Source organism: Antechinus flavipes, chromosome 4 (assembly GCF_016432865.1).
Source record: "Antechinus flavipes isolate AdamAnt ecotype Samford, QLD, Australia chromosome 4, AdamAnt_v2, whole genome shotgun sequence".
Taxonomy (NCBI): Eukaryota; Metazoa; Chordata; class Mammalia; order Dasyuromorphia; family Dasyuridae; genus Antechinus; species Antechinus flavipes.
Window position 1 is genome coordinate 290,256,775 of NC_067401.1, and position 15,685 is coordinate 290,272,459.

A 15,685-nucleotide genomic window follows, 5' to 3' on the forward strand; every position below is an offset into this window, starting at 1 on the left:
ATATAGTAAATGTACAAGAAGATGGTAGTCAGAATCCTAGGAACTCATCTGGAAGGTCATTTGTGGCTCTCCATGTATTTCTGCCTTAAGGCAATCATTAGAATTGCTCTTCTCCCTCCTAAAGAAATGTGAAAAGGGAAACGGGTAAAGAAGAGAGGGTTGATCTGTTGGTTCTGTCTTGGAGGCTAGCATAGAATTTGATTCTTCCATCCAGAATATGCCCTCCTAAAAAATCCAGCAATCAAATAATCTTGAAACATCCCCATTGTTGAAAAACAATCAGACATGGTCCTTTGTATTTATTAGGTGCCAATGAGGCCAATAAGAATAGCTATCCATCTATTGGGGAATGGCTGAATAATTTATGTTGTATGACTGTAATGAAATACTATTGTTGTATAAGATATAATGAGCAGGCTGATTTCAGAAAAGCCTAGAAAGATTTACATGAATTAATGCTGGGTGAAGTGAGCAGAACCAGGAGAACATTGTACATAGTAACAGCAAGATTGTGTGATGATCAACTATCATAGACTTAGCTCTTCTCAGCATTATAATAATTTAAGACAATTACAAAGGACTCATGATAGAAAATGTCATCTACATCCAGAGAAAGAGCTATGAAGACAATGCAGATTGAAGCATACTATTTTCACTTCCCCAGCTTTTTATCATTTTGATTTTTTTTCCTTATGGTTTTTTCCTTTTTCTCTCCCAACATGACTAATATGGAAATATGTTTAAAATGATTGTACAAACATAATCTATATCAGATTGCTTGCTTTTTGGGGGAGGGAGGAGGTAAAGGGGAGAGGAAGAAAAAATTTAGAATTTGAAATCTTAAAAATTTATGTAGAAAACTATTTTTACTTGCAATGTAAAAAATAAGATTAAAAAAAAAACCCCCCAAACCCCCCCAAAACTAGGATACCAATATCCTTTCTGGAGTGGTGCTTTCTGACCTCAGACAAAGCTTTCCATCCTTTAGGTTCAAATTGATTTGTTAACTTCTTTAATTGATCATCTCACACAAGGAGTGACCTGAAAGCAGAGTGTTAAATTTAGTCAACATGATAGATTAATTGTTGGATGAATTAATATGCTTTCAGAACCATTAATATCTGTGAGACTTCCTGGAGGCATGGGGTTTTGCTATGTCTGTATTTGATTCTGTTTGCTCTGAAGAAAGGGGAAAAGAGGGCATTCCTAGAGGCAGAGTTGTGCCAATCTCATTGTGACTATTTCAGATTATGACATTTTTTAATGATTTTTTTTTTTAGAAAAATATTTTCATATTACTGGTTGGAATCCAGTTGAAATTAGGAACCATTTTTTTCACTCTGTTCTCTATGCAGAATCTTTAGTTACTCTTTCAACCTTCTATTTTGAATTAAATTATTCTCTTCAAAGGCATTAACTCTCTCCTTCTTTTACTATTATGACCTTGTTTATATAGCTTAATTCATAGTTTTCCCAAATTATGCCTGTAATATATTGTAGTAATTTAAAAATCAGCATAATATGGTAGGCATGTGAATGAGAAAACATTATCTTTCAAATCATAAAGACTCAAGTACCAAGCATCTGCTATGTGTTCTTATAAGTGACAAATGTATATGGTGAGAAGAGTACTTGCTAGTCTAGAACTTGAGATCTAAGTCCTGTTTCCAGTCATGTTTCTGATTCACCAAGAGACCATGAGTCACTGCATGATTGGAGGCAAGTTAATTTCTTAAGAATTCAGTTTCCCACCTGTGAATTGAAGGGGTTGGAACAAAATGCTGTAACGACCCCACCTGGGTCTAAAATTCTTTGTAGTAGAATTATTTTGCCAAAATGGCCCTCATCTTAAAACCATAGCATCATATACAATTCTACAAAGTTATTTGGAGCCTAATCAGAAACTCAAGTGGTTGAATTTAGTAAGGGCTATCCTAGAGTTTACCTACCCCATTCCCAAAGTAAATATGGTCAGGAAATTTCTATGATACATCCTTTGTCCCTGATGTATTCTCTTGCCTGGAGTGAATGCATTAAATTAAAATTAATAAACATATGCTAGTTGAGTCTTATAAACAGAATGCTATGCTAGGTCTGAGATAATTCATGTGTGTGTTTTGTTTAGTTGTTTTCTAGTTGTATTTGTTTTTGAATGACTTCTTTTGGGATTCTCTTGGCAAAAGATACTGGAATAATGTATTTCCTTTTCTAGCTTATTTTACAGATGAGAAACATGAAGCAAATAGGGGTAAGCAATTTGCCAAGGTCACACAATTGGTTAGTATCTGAGGTCAAATTTGAACTCTGGTTGTCCTGTCTCTGGGTCCAGTGCTCCATCCACTGCCACCCTGCCCTTAGGTCTGAGATACAGAGTGATGAGACAATTCCTATTCTTAGTTTATAATCTGTAATAGAATGTGTAGTAAAATAGTGTATTCACAATACACATATGTACATGTCTTTGTATGTATATATACATAATATTTGCATCATCCAGATTATTGCAATAATTTCCTTTGTGGTTTTCAGTCCACACACACTGATAATTATACCATTCAGTTATTCAAGATCATTCAGTTCTCCAACTTCATAATGAATACTAAAGTACAACTCCTCAGACTGGCATTCAAAACCTTACATTGAAGTTAGCTGGGTAGTACAGCAAGATATTGCTGGGCTTCAAGAAGACCCGAGTGGAAATCCTTCCTTAGACATTTACTAGCTGTTTGATCCTGGGATAAGTAACTTAGTTTCTGTAATGCCTCATTATCCTCAACTGTAAAAAAGATGATAATACTAGCACTTTTCTCAGAGGGTTGTGTGAGGATCAAATCAGATAATATTTTTAAGCATGGTGTCTTCAATGTGGTGTGGACACTCAATGAATATTTATTTACTGCTTATCTTATACCAATATTATTAATGAAGAAGTCCAGCAATAATACTAACCCCTGATTGAACTTTAAAATAAATCAAGAAATAGATGAGAGGAAACAGAAATTTGTTTTCCATTATTCAATTGATCTAATTGCCTTTTGCTCTATTCTTGCCAAATGGATTCAGCTCCACTTGTGCCACAGTTCTAATTGTCCCTCAATTAGGGAATTGGTCCTGCCTTGGTTTCCTTAATTGTTCTGCCTCAATCTCCTTACTTGCAACCCACCCTCCCCCTCTGGTTCATGAAGACTGATATAATTCAGGGCCATTTGCTCTAAGGTATAAATTGTCAATGTAGGGGGACTCCAGACTTTGTGTCTGTAGTCAGACACTTTCTTAACTCCCAGAGTGTTAGAATTTATGGTCCTACCTCCCTTCCCCCCCAACCTGTCATAGCCGAGTTGATGGTTCCTGCCTAGAGATTCCTGCTCACCAGAGTTTGGATTCTACTCCCCTACCTTTGTGTAACCACTGTGTATAAATATGTCATGGAGAACTCACATGAGCTGTTGGATGCTGGCTAGATGCTGGATTCTTGGAGATAATAATCTCATTCAGCCCTGGGACCAAACCATGGATTCATTTGGTCCCAGTAAATCTCTCCCTTTCAATAAAATATTAAGAAAGCTCTCTAATCTCTATCTTGTCTTAGTTTCTCCAACATTACACACTTTCTTAAAAATTAAAAAAAAACTCTTCATATCTCCTACAAACAAAAAATATGATTATTTTCCTGTCAGAACAACATAATTGTATTAATAAATTTATTGTCCAGATATATTCTTTAATATGTACTTTCAAAGTAAAGTTTAGAGCAAAGTTTGGGATTGGATAAAGCTTTTATAACATCTGCCTGAAAAATGATGATTAATCTGTGAATCTCTCAGCACATTGAAAACATATGCCATGACATGTTTAGAAACAAGATTTTTATTTTATTTTTTACAGATAGGATCAGGACACCTTACCAACATAAAATAACTGTACTGTCAGTACACAGAAGTTTAGCATTCCTTTGGTTTTCAACTTGCAAATATTTAAGACCGAAAATGAGCATTCAAGTGAGAAATCCTAAATACAATCCATCATCTCTAGGAGCTCATGACTCATTTAATCTTGTTCACTACATAGGTACTTCTGTTTAGAAAAAGAGATGCTGTTCTTTGTTGCTGGTAGGTCTTTTGTTTGTTCAGTGCTCTAAAGAACTTTGTACTTTGGTTGCTGCTCTAGGCTTAATATTAGGCTGCTGGACAAGAATTAATGCTCACAGCACCACTGACCAGTGCTGCTTTACTGAAGCTTACTGGACGTTCATCAATCACGAAGTTTCGGATACAGCCAGAGAAGGGTCTACCCATGGTCAAGCTTGGTGTCAGAAGAGACTCTGCAAGGAGCAAGAAGAAGAATTATTTCACCCCAGTCCCAGATGTTTTTGCACTGTGAAAAAAAATATAATGTTTCAAACAAGATCATGGTGATTTACACATAAAAATAGTAGCTAATAATTGAATTAGATTGGGCAGAATCTGACTTTAGATCATTAGAATCAAACAATAGAGAGACCCTGATGATTGTAGCTATCCGTTTTCCCTTTTCTGTAGACAGTTCACTTGTGAAACCCTAACTTTTAGGGAAAGTATATAACAGTCTCATAAAGTCCTTATCTACTTGTAAGATTTAGATTTAAGAAAACTCAATTAAATAACTGGTATTTTTTTGAGTAACTTTTCTTTGAAATATATATAGTTTTGCGTTGCTTTCTATGGTCAAATTTCCATTTGTGATTCAATTAATTCAGTTGTATCCAAAGATCAAATGTTATTTGCATCATACAATGGCCTTGCTTCTCACTCAGAGATTAGTTTATAGAATCATCCTGTATGGCGAAAATCTCACATTATCAAAATTACTTTTTCAATATAGGATTGTCAGAACAGGCGTAGCTGGAAAGGAAGAAGGGTGGGAGCATGCTGGGCTTTATGATTGTTAAATTTTCTATACGAGCATCAGTACTTCAGAAATAAGGGATTGATTTATGGTTTTTGAAATGGACAAATCCCTCCTTTCCGCCTCGGGCCAGCAGAAGAAAGTTTGCTTTGGGATTTCTTTTGTATTTCAAAAGACCGGGTCAACAATGCCCTTAAGGTTATCTGTTCCGGGCAGGTGGTGCTCCCCGATGCCCAAGACTGATCTATCTATGTAGAATATCTACTCCCACCCTGTTGTAAAATGCTAATCACAGATTCCAATGTAACAAAGCCGAACCAAAAAAAAAAAAAAAAAAAACGTTTATAAAGCTGTCTTTAGTTCTGTGAAGGTCCGGGAATTCGATTAGAACTCCATCCCGAGCTCGGTACCAAATAAATCCTAAATCTTCCTCATTGCGGCTGTCTTGAATTCTATTGCCTGGGCTATTTCAGTTTTGTCCATTGTCTAGATTTAAAAAGTGTTAATAATACAGATTAAACTTAAAAGTGTGTGTGTGTGTATATTTTCCCTCTAGAGAGCCTTGTTGTTAAACATTTACTAGTACACTCCTATATTGCTTTATAAACATTGCTTGAACTCAATTGGAGACAAGGTTTAGAGACTGAAATTATCACCAGAATTTGTCTTGTAACTGTTACAATGGCTAATTGTAGCCAAAGGCTACAAAGGCATTAATGACTGTTACTGCTGCTGTTTCAGCTGTTATTCCTGCTGCTATTCTTCCTATGACAACTATTACTATGATTACTATGATGACTACTGTTATTATCGCCACCACTATTATCACCACCACCACCACCACCACCACCACCAATAATAATTGGCATATGAATAATGTTTTAGAGTTTGCAAAGTGCTTCACATGCATTTGAGCCCCATGAAACCCCTGGGGTAGGAACTCTTGAATAGAAATCAGTGTGTTTCAGAAAGTAGATAGAACTGAAATGACTCTAAACAATTGAATGTTAATTTTATTTTTTTCTCTCACAATACCCAGCTAAACAACTAATAATCTGGAGAAAGAGGAGTAGTAGGATTTCTACTTGAATAAAAGAAAATAGAAATAAATAAAGACTTAACTGGCAGGAAAATTAATGATTAAAGGAAAAATATTTTGAAAGTTTCACGCGTAAGTGATTCTTTTAGGAAGTAATCACTTTGAGCATGGCTTCAACTTTTTCTTTTATTAGTATTTTGCTTTTTCTAATTATACATAGAAACAATTTTTAACACTCATTTAAAAAAATTTGAGTTTCAAATTTTCTCCCTCTCTCCTCTCTTCCTTTCCCTAAAATAGTAAGCAATTTGATAAAAGTTACATATGTGCAATCATGTAAAACATTTTCACATTAGTCATGTTGTAAAAGAAAAAAAGACCAAAAGGGGGGAAAACATTCATGCATCTTATTTTTTCAAAGAAGAAACAAGATACAGGCAAAAGTCAAGTCAAGGAAATCAAAGTTAATATAGCAAGGGGTTTCTAATTGATCATAATTCTAGGAAGATCAGCTATTAGCTTTACTATTCAAAGGAAAAAAAAGATTATCTGTGATTTAGATTAAGATGAGATTGCAATATCCTACAAATTAAGATGAGAGGTCATACGAAAAAGTTTGTGGGAAGCAAGATCTCTAGAGGAAACAGCAGATTTGCGTCTACCATCTCATGTTTATTATGGAGATTACACTAGCAGAATTAGATGTGGGGAGAAGAGCCAACATTATTTACATTATCTCCTTTTTACTTTTTTTTTCTTTTTTGGGGGGCTAAGTATGAATTATGAGTATATGATGTGATTCCATTGTTAAAGTCTCAGTTGTGAATTTTCATGAGCCTCTTAGACTTTGTACAATTTATTTCATCTTTACATCACTCATTTTGAGTCTGTCACTGAATTTTATTAACTTTTCTATTTTTCTTTTTATATTATCTATTACCTCCAAGTCTTTGTGTTTTAGTCAAATTCTTAAATCTCATATAAAATATATATATTCATATGAACTTGAGCCTTTTTTCTCCCCAGAGGATGAGATTTTGGATGGTAAAAAAAGAAAGTGAAAAATGTCTTTCCTCTGAATTGGGTACAGGTGCCCAGATATCAGAGGGACTTATGTTTAAACTTATTTTATTTTTATCTTAATAATCTTGAAGAGAGCTCATGGATCATGTTTATTAATTGCACAGGCATGATTAAATGAATTGGGAGCATAGAAACAATGTAAGGCAAAGAACCTTTGAGAGATTAGAAACATTCAGAAAATTTAAATTCTATTTAGGTAAAGCTTATCCCTTTGTGTGTAGAGAAGTAAACATAGATAGGATTTGGCATTGTTGATAAAAGATGGAAGATACTTAAAAATTAGTAACTCAGAAAGGGGAATAGAAAATGGTCAGGACTACAAAGGGGACATCTTCATGCAATTGTTATAGGTTGACTAACAAAAATGAAGATACATAGCCAAGGAGATCAAACTGCATGTAAGTGTGGGGAGAAATCCAATTCCTACTTAAAATTGCAATAAAATCATAAAATTCTAGAGCAGAAGGGGAACTAAGGAAACTTAGAAAAAAAGCTATGAAATCCCCATGAAAGTGAATTGTTATAACTTGACATCTCTCTTCCATATATTTCATCATCAAAAGTATGAAAATCAATTACAGAATTAGAGAATACCAATGATAGAGTAAAAGAAGATGAAAAAAAAAAAAAACTCAGCACTCCATTGGCTAATTTAGAAATAGGTACATGATTTGGTTAAGGCCAAGGACTGTGGGTTAGAGCATAGTACTGATGAAAGATTTTTGTACATAACAGGCATTCAATAAATATTAGTTAATTTGATTGGAAAAATAGGGTCCAAAAGACCAGTAATATTTAGGGAAACTACTATTTACTTTGTTGTTTAGTCATATCTGACAATTTGTTTCCTCATTTGGGGTTTTCTTGGCAGAGATACTGGAATGGTTGGCTATTTCCTTCTCCAATTCATTTTATAGATGAGAAACTAAGGCAAACAGGATTAAGTGACTTGTCCAGGGTCACACAGCTAGCTAGTTAGCTGAGGTCACATTTGAATTCAACTCTTCCTGACTCTAGGTCCAGTAGATCACCACACCACCTACTGGCCCCACTTTTTACTATTTTCCAGTAAAACTACTTGTGAATTTCACCTACAATGTTTTCCCATTAATGTTTTCCTCCCTTCTTTGTTTTGGGGATAGCGCCAGGTGGGAACAGAAGAATCTAATATGGTGATATATAGGAAATGGGATTATAAGCTTTAGCAAGTATGTATATTTTTTGGCACAGCTTTGGATTTTAAGCACCAAAAAAAAAAAACAAAAAAACAAAAAAAAAAAAAACCAAAAAACTGTGAAAGGTAGAAATAGCATCAATTTTCTGAATGTGCTAGAGTTATATTTCAGAAGAGAATTTTGGTTGCAAAAGGAAGGAGGTGGAGGTTGAATGATTTTTTTTTTTAAAGCAATGGGGTGGGGAGAAAAGGGCACATTTTTATACCTGTATATATCACTTTCACTAGCTCCTGAAATAGTTATTTTTGTTTCTGCTGCTTTTTGGAAGACTATCAGAAGGCGAAGGGAACTCAGTGTTTCCAATTACAAGTTTAGAAATTTATTGATGATTCTCAACTCCCATCCTCACTCACCACTCTTTGTGCTCTCCCACTACTTTCTTAAAGTATTTGGGAAAGGTAAGGTGAATGCCTTGGAACCTTACCAAGAAGTAGTCTGTAATGCTTTTGCAAGAAAGTAAATGAAAAATCTTTACAAATCCCTAATGCAAAGGTTTAGAAAACTTACTATGTCTGCTCTATTAGCTGCAACATTTATACTTAGGGACCAGAATTCAACTTCTGCCACTATTAATAAACATTTGAAATGAAAGTAGGTATAAAGAAGATAATAAGGTTTTGTTTGGTTCATAGCAAAGTTAAAAAACTCCAATCCTTCTTAATCCTTAAAACATTTTCTTAATACCATTCCAAAATATTCTGCATTCTTCATTGATGAGTTTTAATGATGTTTATATATTTTTTCTGCAGATGGTTGCAGCTGTTGTCTCCATTTAGATTGATTTTGGAGAAGGGAAGATATATGTTCCTTCCCCTCCTCCAGTGAGTTGTGGGCAGTGACAACAAACTTAGCTGTATGTTTGTGTGTGTGGGGTCCCCCAAATTCCCATGATTCTGGAACTGTTTACATGACTAATTTCCTCCTTAACTCTAGTTTTCAATGACTGGGGGTGTGGAGTTCTTAGGGATTTTGCAAATATATATATGGCAATAGCGAGTAGTTAGGATAAAATATTTTATCTTAGGAATTTCATATTTTCCAGTTCTCTGTTAATTTTTCTGTGATTTTGGGTACAATCTCACAACTTTGAATGCTAAGAAATGAAATTATAGAGTGTTCTTTGGCATTTTTGGATGAAGAATGAAAATCAATAACCAAGGGATTTTCAACAATGTAATGACAGTTGTGTGAAACTAGTTTTGGCATTCCCTCAATTGAATCAATAACACCATTGCTTCTGAGTAATGTACAATAACTGTACAATAGCTTCACCCATTGTCCTAGGGTCTTCTCAGACCAAAATTCCCTTTGATGGCCAACATTCTCCTGTAGGTAATGTTTAAATTCCTGAAGATAGGCAGCATTACATTTTTTTCTTCTTGTATTTGTTTCCTCAATGTAAGAGCTTAATAAATGTAACCTTAATTCATTAACTTAAAAATCTTACCTGGAACACCTCCAACAAATACTGGTTCTCTGTGATCAACTGATTTTGGATTGAGGGGACCAACCACATGGTTGACTTCAGAATCTACGTCCAGTTGAACCACATTGGAATCTCTAATAACTTAAATGCAATAGAAAAGCTGATTATAAAACATACCCAACAGCATTTACTTTGTATGCAAAAACTGAATTTACTTTGTATATTATCTCTTATTTAGGATACTTTTCTTTCTTTTTATATACATTTATATAGGTATCTATCTATATTGATAGAGATATGTATATACATATACACACTGACATATAAGATGTCATTGTTCTATAACAAAAGTTAAAGAAAAGTGGAATTGGCAGTGGACTTGAGTTTGAATTCCACTTCTAACACTTACTAGCTATGTCAACTTTATCTCTATGAATTTGTTTCCTTATCTGTAAAATGGAGTAATAAACCCAGTGTCTACGTGACAACCAAATGAAATAGGGATTTTGTGGGCTTGCTATCTGAGTAGGAAGCAAGGAGTGATATATTTAGAAATGAAAATAATAGTTCAAAAAATTAAAAAATGACATAGTGTGAATAAAGTACTTTGTAAACCTTAAAGTTCAATATAAATATAAACCATTATCAATACTATTAAAAATTTAAAAATGGCATTTTTCAGTTAAGGAATAAGAAAATAATTTGAAGACTTTTCTCATATGTTTTAACTTTGGAAAATTAAATGTATAATTATAATTTATATTTTTAAGGTAATTTTAACCATGCACTGAATTAGATAGATATAATAATTAATAATATGTGTTAATTTAAAATTTAATAGTTTTGATTATATTAAAAACAGTATTGTGAATATGCCATGATTCAAAGAATGGGGAATTAACCATAGAAAAGACTAAGTTAATATGTCTTTAGCCAAAAGTATAAGCATTTTTTTTGCTATTTTCCTCAGTTATTTTGATCATATGATCATTCTATCTGTAATATTGCTCAATCTACATTCCACATAAATTTCAACATACATGAGTGCTTATGTCCATTCTTTTTTACTCACCTGTTATTCTGTGCCATCTGCCATCACAGAGACTCTGTTTGGGTGTCACTGAAGTAGAAAAGTCTCTGATACCATTGTTGACCTTTGTTATGACCTGTAAAAATAATATAAAATCACATATCCACTTAATTAACTGAAAATTATTTTATGTTTCACTTTCCTCCTCAGATACACTCGACATTTTCCATATTGAAACAGAATTCCTAATATATTGTATAACAGAAAAACAAAAATAAACAACCCATTCGTAGTTTCAGACAAAAAGATTTATTCTGTATTTGTACACTAGGGGACACTGTTTTGCCAGATAAGTCAGGTAATCTATATATTCAAGTCCCCAAGTGAGAAATTAAAAGTGACAAATTTTAGAGGAAGAAAAAAAAAGAAAGCATAGGGAAAGAATAGCAAAGACAGACAATAGACGACATTCTATTTGTGGTATTTTATATGATTTAACAGAAAAAAGTATACTTGAGCTTAGATAAGGTATTATATATGTGATACATCATTGAAAATGTAGCTTTTTCTTTATTAGTGCTTATATTCAAGACTCTTAGGAATCTGTTAAATCATATCCTATTGTATTCTGCTATCCCATTTGGGGTTTCCTTGGCAAAAATAATAGAGTGGTTTGCCATTTCCTTCTTTAGTTCATTTTATAGATTCAAGAGCTGAGGAAACCAGGGTATAGTTATTTTCCCTAAGGTCAATTGATTAGGTTGGATTTTAACTCAGGTCCTCCTTATTCTAGGGTCCATGCTCTATATACTGTGCCAACTAGCAGTTCTCTTATGCATCTAATGTGATAATATTTTGTAGTAGAAATCATTTTAAATTAGAATTGAAAAGTTTCAGATTGCAAGTCATTAAGAAGAGGATACAGATCAAATCTGATGGTCTCTGGTAAAGATTCTGATTATATGCTTTTAGGGTCATAGTTTGTTTTATGAAAAAGTACATTCAACTTTCTTTGATTTGGCAAAATTCCCCACAGTTTTTTGGTGGGGACTGGAGGGAACAGGGATGGGAGAGGAGTATCATATCACTATGCTATTCTTAAATACTAAATTCAAATACAACATTTATTATACAGTCATCTCAGTTACCAGGGATCTCAGGTGCCATGTGATACCCCCTCCAACAAACCAAATATTTTGTGCAAAGTGTTCTTGCCATGTAGCTTTTATTGACAACAATATACTTAGGGAAGGAAACTTCAAAAGGTTCATTGGAATTAAAATGTTCACATTCAAATGTAATTTTATTACTTTTCCATTATTTTATTAGTATTTTAATTTCACAATTCCATTATAGAAATCATTTTCTAATTTGAAGAATCCAAGGATGGAAGATGTGAATAAGTTCCTACCTGACCATTTTTCATGTGAACATTCAGGTACTCTCCATTCACACTGTGACCATGGACCAGGATTCCTGAACTACTCCTGGGACGAACTTCAAAGGCTATCTCAAACTTCAGTCCAATATTGAAAGACTCATCTGTAGAAAGAAATGCTATCAATATACAATCATGTAGAACATATTCCATTCCCCGCCACGCTTTATTTGATTCTATGAGGTGTAGATTTTACATTTAATTATTTAAAATTTTCAGACTATATTCCAGTAAATATTTACAAAATAAGTATTTTCATTATGCTATAGTATTATGAACTGTGTAACTATAGGCAAATTACAGAACTTCTCCAAACCTCAGTTTTCAAATTTATAAAATGGGAATATTACTTGCTATATCTCACAGGATTGTCATGAGCTTAAATGAGATAATGTATATGAAGCAACTTTTAAATCTTAAGTGTTATATTAACATTAGCTATAAGCATCACTATTAAATTTACAAAGCATCATTATTCCATGGAAGGGAGAGGTAGGGGGTACAAGATATAGAGTGCTGGAACTGGAGTAAGGAGAACTCATCTTCTTGAGTAATCTGACCTCATATTCTTGCAAGTTGTGTGACTCTGGCCAAGTCACTTAACCCTATTTGCTTCAGTTCCTTATCTGTAAAATGAGCTGGAGTAGGAAATGTTAAATCACTCCAGTATCTCTTCCAAGAAAACACCAAATGGGGTCATAAAAAGTTGGACATGACTGAATAACTTCTAAACAACAAGATTCCCTGGAAATTAGAATTCAAAATCCTCAGAGGCACACCCTCTACTTGCCCTATATATGTCAGCTTTCTTTTTTAAAAATTTGTTTATCAAAAAATGTCAAGAATATCAAGGGTACAAATGAAAAAGATGTGAAGGAAATTAGGCTAGCAATATCAGATTTTGAGATTATTACAAAGCAGCAGTCATCAAAGTAGTCTGGAATAGATTAAGCACACAATACACAGTAGTAAATGACTTTAGTAATCTAGTATTTGGTAAACCCAAAGATCCAAGCTTTTGGGACAAAAACTGGTTATTTGGACAAAAATTTCTGAGAAAACTGGAAAGCATTTTGGTAGATGGTAAGGATAGATCAACATCTCACACTGTATACTAAGAAAATGGCAAAATGAGTACCTGATTAAGACAAAAAGTGACACCATAACCAAAGAAGGGGACTAATAGAAAATGTTACATCTGCTGTTGGTGCAGGTATGAGCTGCTCCAGTCATTCAGGAGTACAATTTGGAATTTTGCCCAAAGGCCTATTACCTGTGCATATCTTTTGATATAGCAATACCACTACTAGGTCTGCATCAGAAAGATATCAAAGAAAAAGAAAAAGGACATATTTGTATAATAAAAATATTTATAGCAGCTCTTCTTGTGGTGGCAAAGAAGTAGAAATTGAGGGGCTGACTATCAGTTGGAGAATGGCTGAACAAGTTGTGGTATATAATTGTGAGAATATACTATTTTGCTATAAGAAATGATGAAGGGGATGGTTGCAGAAAAACCTAGGAAGACTTATATGAACTCTTACAATGTGGAATGAACAGAAATAGGAAAACAATGTATACAATAATTGCAATATGGTAATGATGATTTAACTGTGAATGACTTGGCTATTTTCATCAATACAATGATACAAGACAATTCTAAAGGATTCATGAAGAAAAATATTCATTTCTAGAGGAAAAAAACTGATAAAAGTCTAAATGTAGATCAAAGCATACTTTAAAACTTTCTGGGGCTGCATGTGAGTGTTTGCAACATGACTAATATGGAAATATGTTATATATGACTTAACTTGTTTCTCAAGGAAGAGGTAGGGAAAAAGAGATAATTTGGAACTTAAAATTTTTTAAAAAGAATGTTAAAATGTAATTGAGAAATAGTCAATGAAATAAAATGATATTGGGGAAAAAATCTAGTTTTTGAAGTTTTAGAGCACATAAAGATTTTATGCAGACAAGGACTAGACAATGCTTTTTATGGTTTGAATGAAACAAAAGGCACAGAGATATGAGTGTAGTGAGAGTAAGAAAGAGAAAATACAAAATTATGTGCCAGCTAGGAAAAACACATAGTGCTCCCAGGCAACTGTTTGTTCTTTGCAGTTGGGAAATTTTGGGATGTGGGTAGGAAAGTGAGCCTTTTACTTTGCTTCAGGAGTTGTCTTTGGAGTTAGGGGGCATAGAAAACATTAGTAAGTTACTAGGGATGATCAATCAGGAAACAAAGTTAAAGAAACTTTCTCATAGGCATGGACTATGGGATCTGTGGATAAGTGGATAAAACCAAATAGAAAAGGGGTGGAGTCTAATGGAATCAGAATAATTAAAGAATAACAATGTGACCAATTAGGAGCTAAAGAAGCAGTAGAAGAGAGTCACTGTAGTCTGATGGAAACACGGCTGGGTTTAGAATCAGGTGATCTGGTTTCAAATTCCAGTTCTGTCATTTAATTACTTATATGACTTTTGGTAAGACCTGTTTAAAGTTCAATTTGCTCATCTGTAAAATGAGGGAAATAAACTTAATGGCCTCTAAGGTCCCTTTCACTCTAAATAAAATATATGATGTTATGATCTATGAAAAGAGCTAGAATCTTTTCAGTTCATTCTAATTATCTGACTTTAAATTTTACTAATAAGTATTCCAGTGAGTAAACACAGGATTTGGTAGTGAGATAACTATTCCTTCAGATTTCAATCTATTTTTCATTTGCATTAAGGTATATTCATTCTCTTTTCTCACTTTGTTGATAAATGACTGTTATCTGCATGGTAGATACTTTTTGATAGTAAGGAAGAAAAGAGTTATAGTGATGGAGAAGAGTCATCTTGGGAAGTTTGGTAGGGAGTTTTCTGAAATTCTTGTCTGTAGCCCAAGTTATTCCTATCTAGCTGCTACCAATGAAGAAATGTTTCATAAGCCATATTATCTATTTATTCTCTCCCCACTTAATAGTATTTTATTTTTTTCCAATCACATGTAAATATCATATTTGACGTTTATTTTTATAAGATTTTGATTTCCATTTTTCCTTTCCTCCTTTCTTCCCCTCATCTTCACCAATACAGGAAGTAATCTGTGAATCACATTATTTAGCATCATATTACCCAGAATCACATATCCTCCTTCTGATGAAAAATACGTTCCACTTTCCATTGGACCTTCAAAACAAGGAGTCACACTGAATGTTTGAGAAGCTGTAGTAATTGAGGTCCCATTGAGCTGAAGATTGCTAAGACAACCACTGAAACTGTAGACTGAATTGATCTGAGGGAAGAAGAGATTAATGGAATATTAATTTAAAAATCAGTTTTCTCATGTTTTCTATAAACACATTAAAGCAGGGGGTGGAGAGAGCAAATATACAAGGCTTACAAGAATGAAGGGAAAGTAACAAGGAATATTTGTATTTTAGTTATTCAACTATTCAAGTGCCTGATCCTATCCTGCTTTTTGTCTTGTCTACAGGCTATTTTCTTAAACTTTCATCGTAGATAGAATTTGGTATTTAATGGTGGTAATCTGAGTCAG

General features: G+C 33.6%; 1 protein-coding gene across 1 annotated transcript in view; it reads right to left on the reverse strand.

Moving 5' to 3' along the window:
* Window positions 1-3,851: 3,851 nt before the first annotated feature.
* Window positions 3,852-15,685, reverse strand: part of LAMA4 (laminin subunit alpha 4) — a 170,586-nt gene continuing 158,752 nt past the window's right edge. Inside the window, exons 34-38 of the mRNA XM_051997568.1 lie at window positions 15,262-15,421; window positions 12,109-12,239; window positions 10,740-10,833; window positions 9,689-9,808; window positions 3,852-4,321 (exon numbers count right to left, since the gene is read on the reverse strand). Of these exons, the coding sequence (XP_051853528.1) occupies window positions 4,176-4,321; window positions 9,689-9,808; window positions 10,740-10,833; window positions 12,109-12,239; window positions 15,262-15,421 (651 nt within the window). The 3' untranslated portion in view covers window positions 3,852-4,175. The remainder of the gene's footprint in view (window positions 4,322-9,688; window positions 9,809-10,739; window positions 10,834-12,108; window positions 12,240-15,261; window positions 15,422-15,685) is intronic.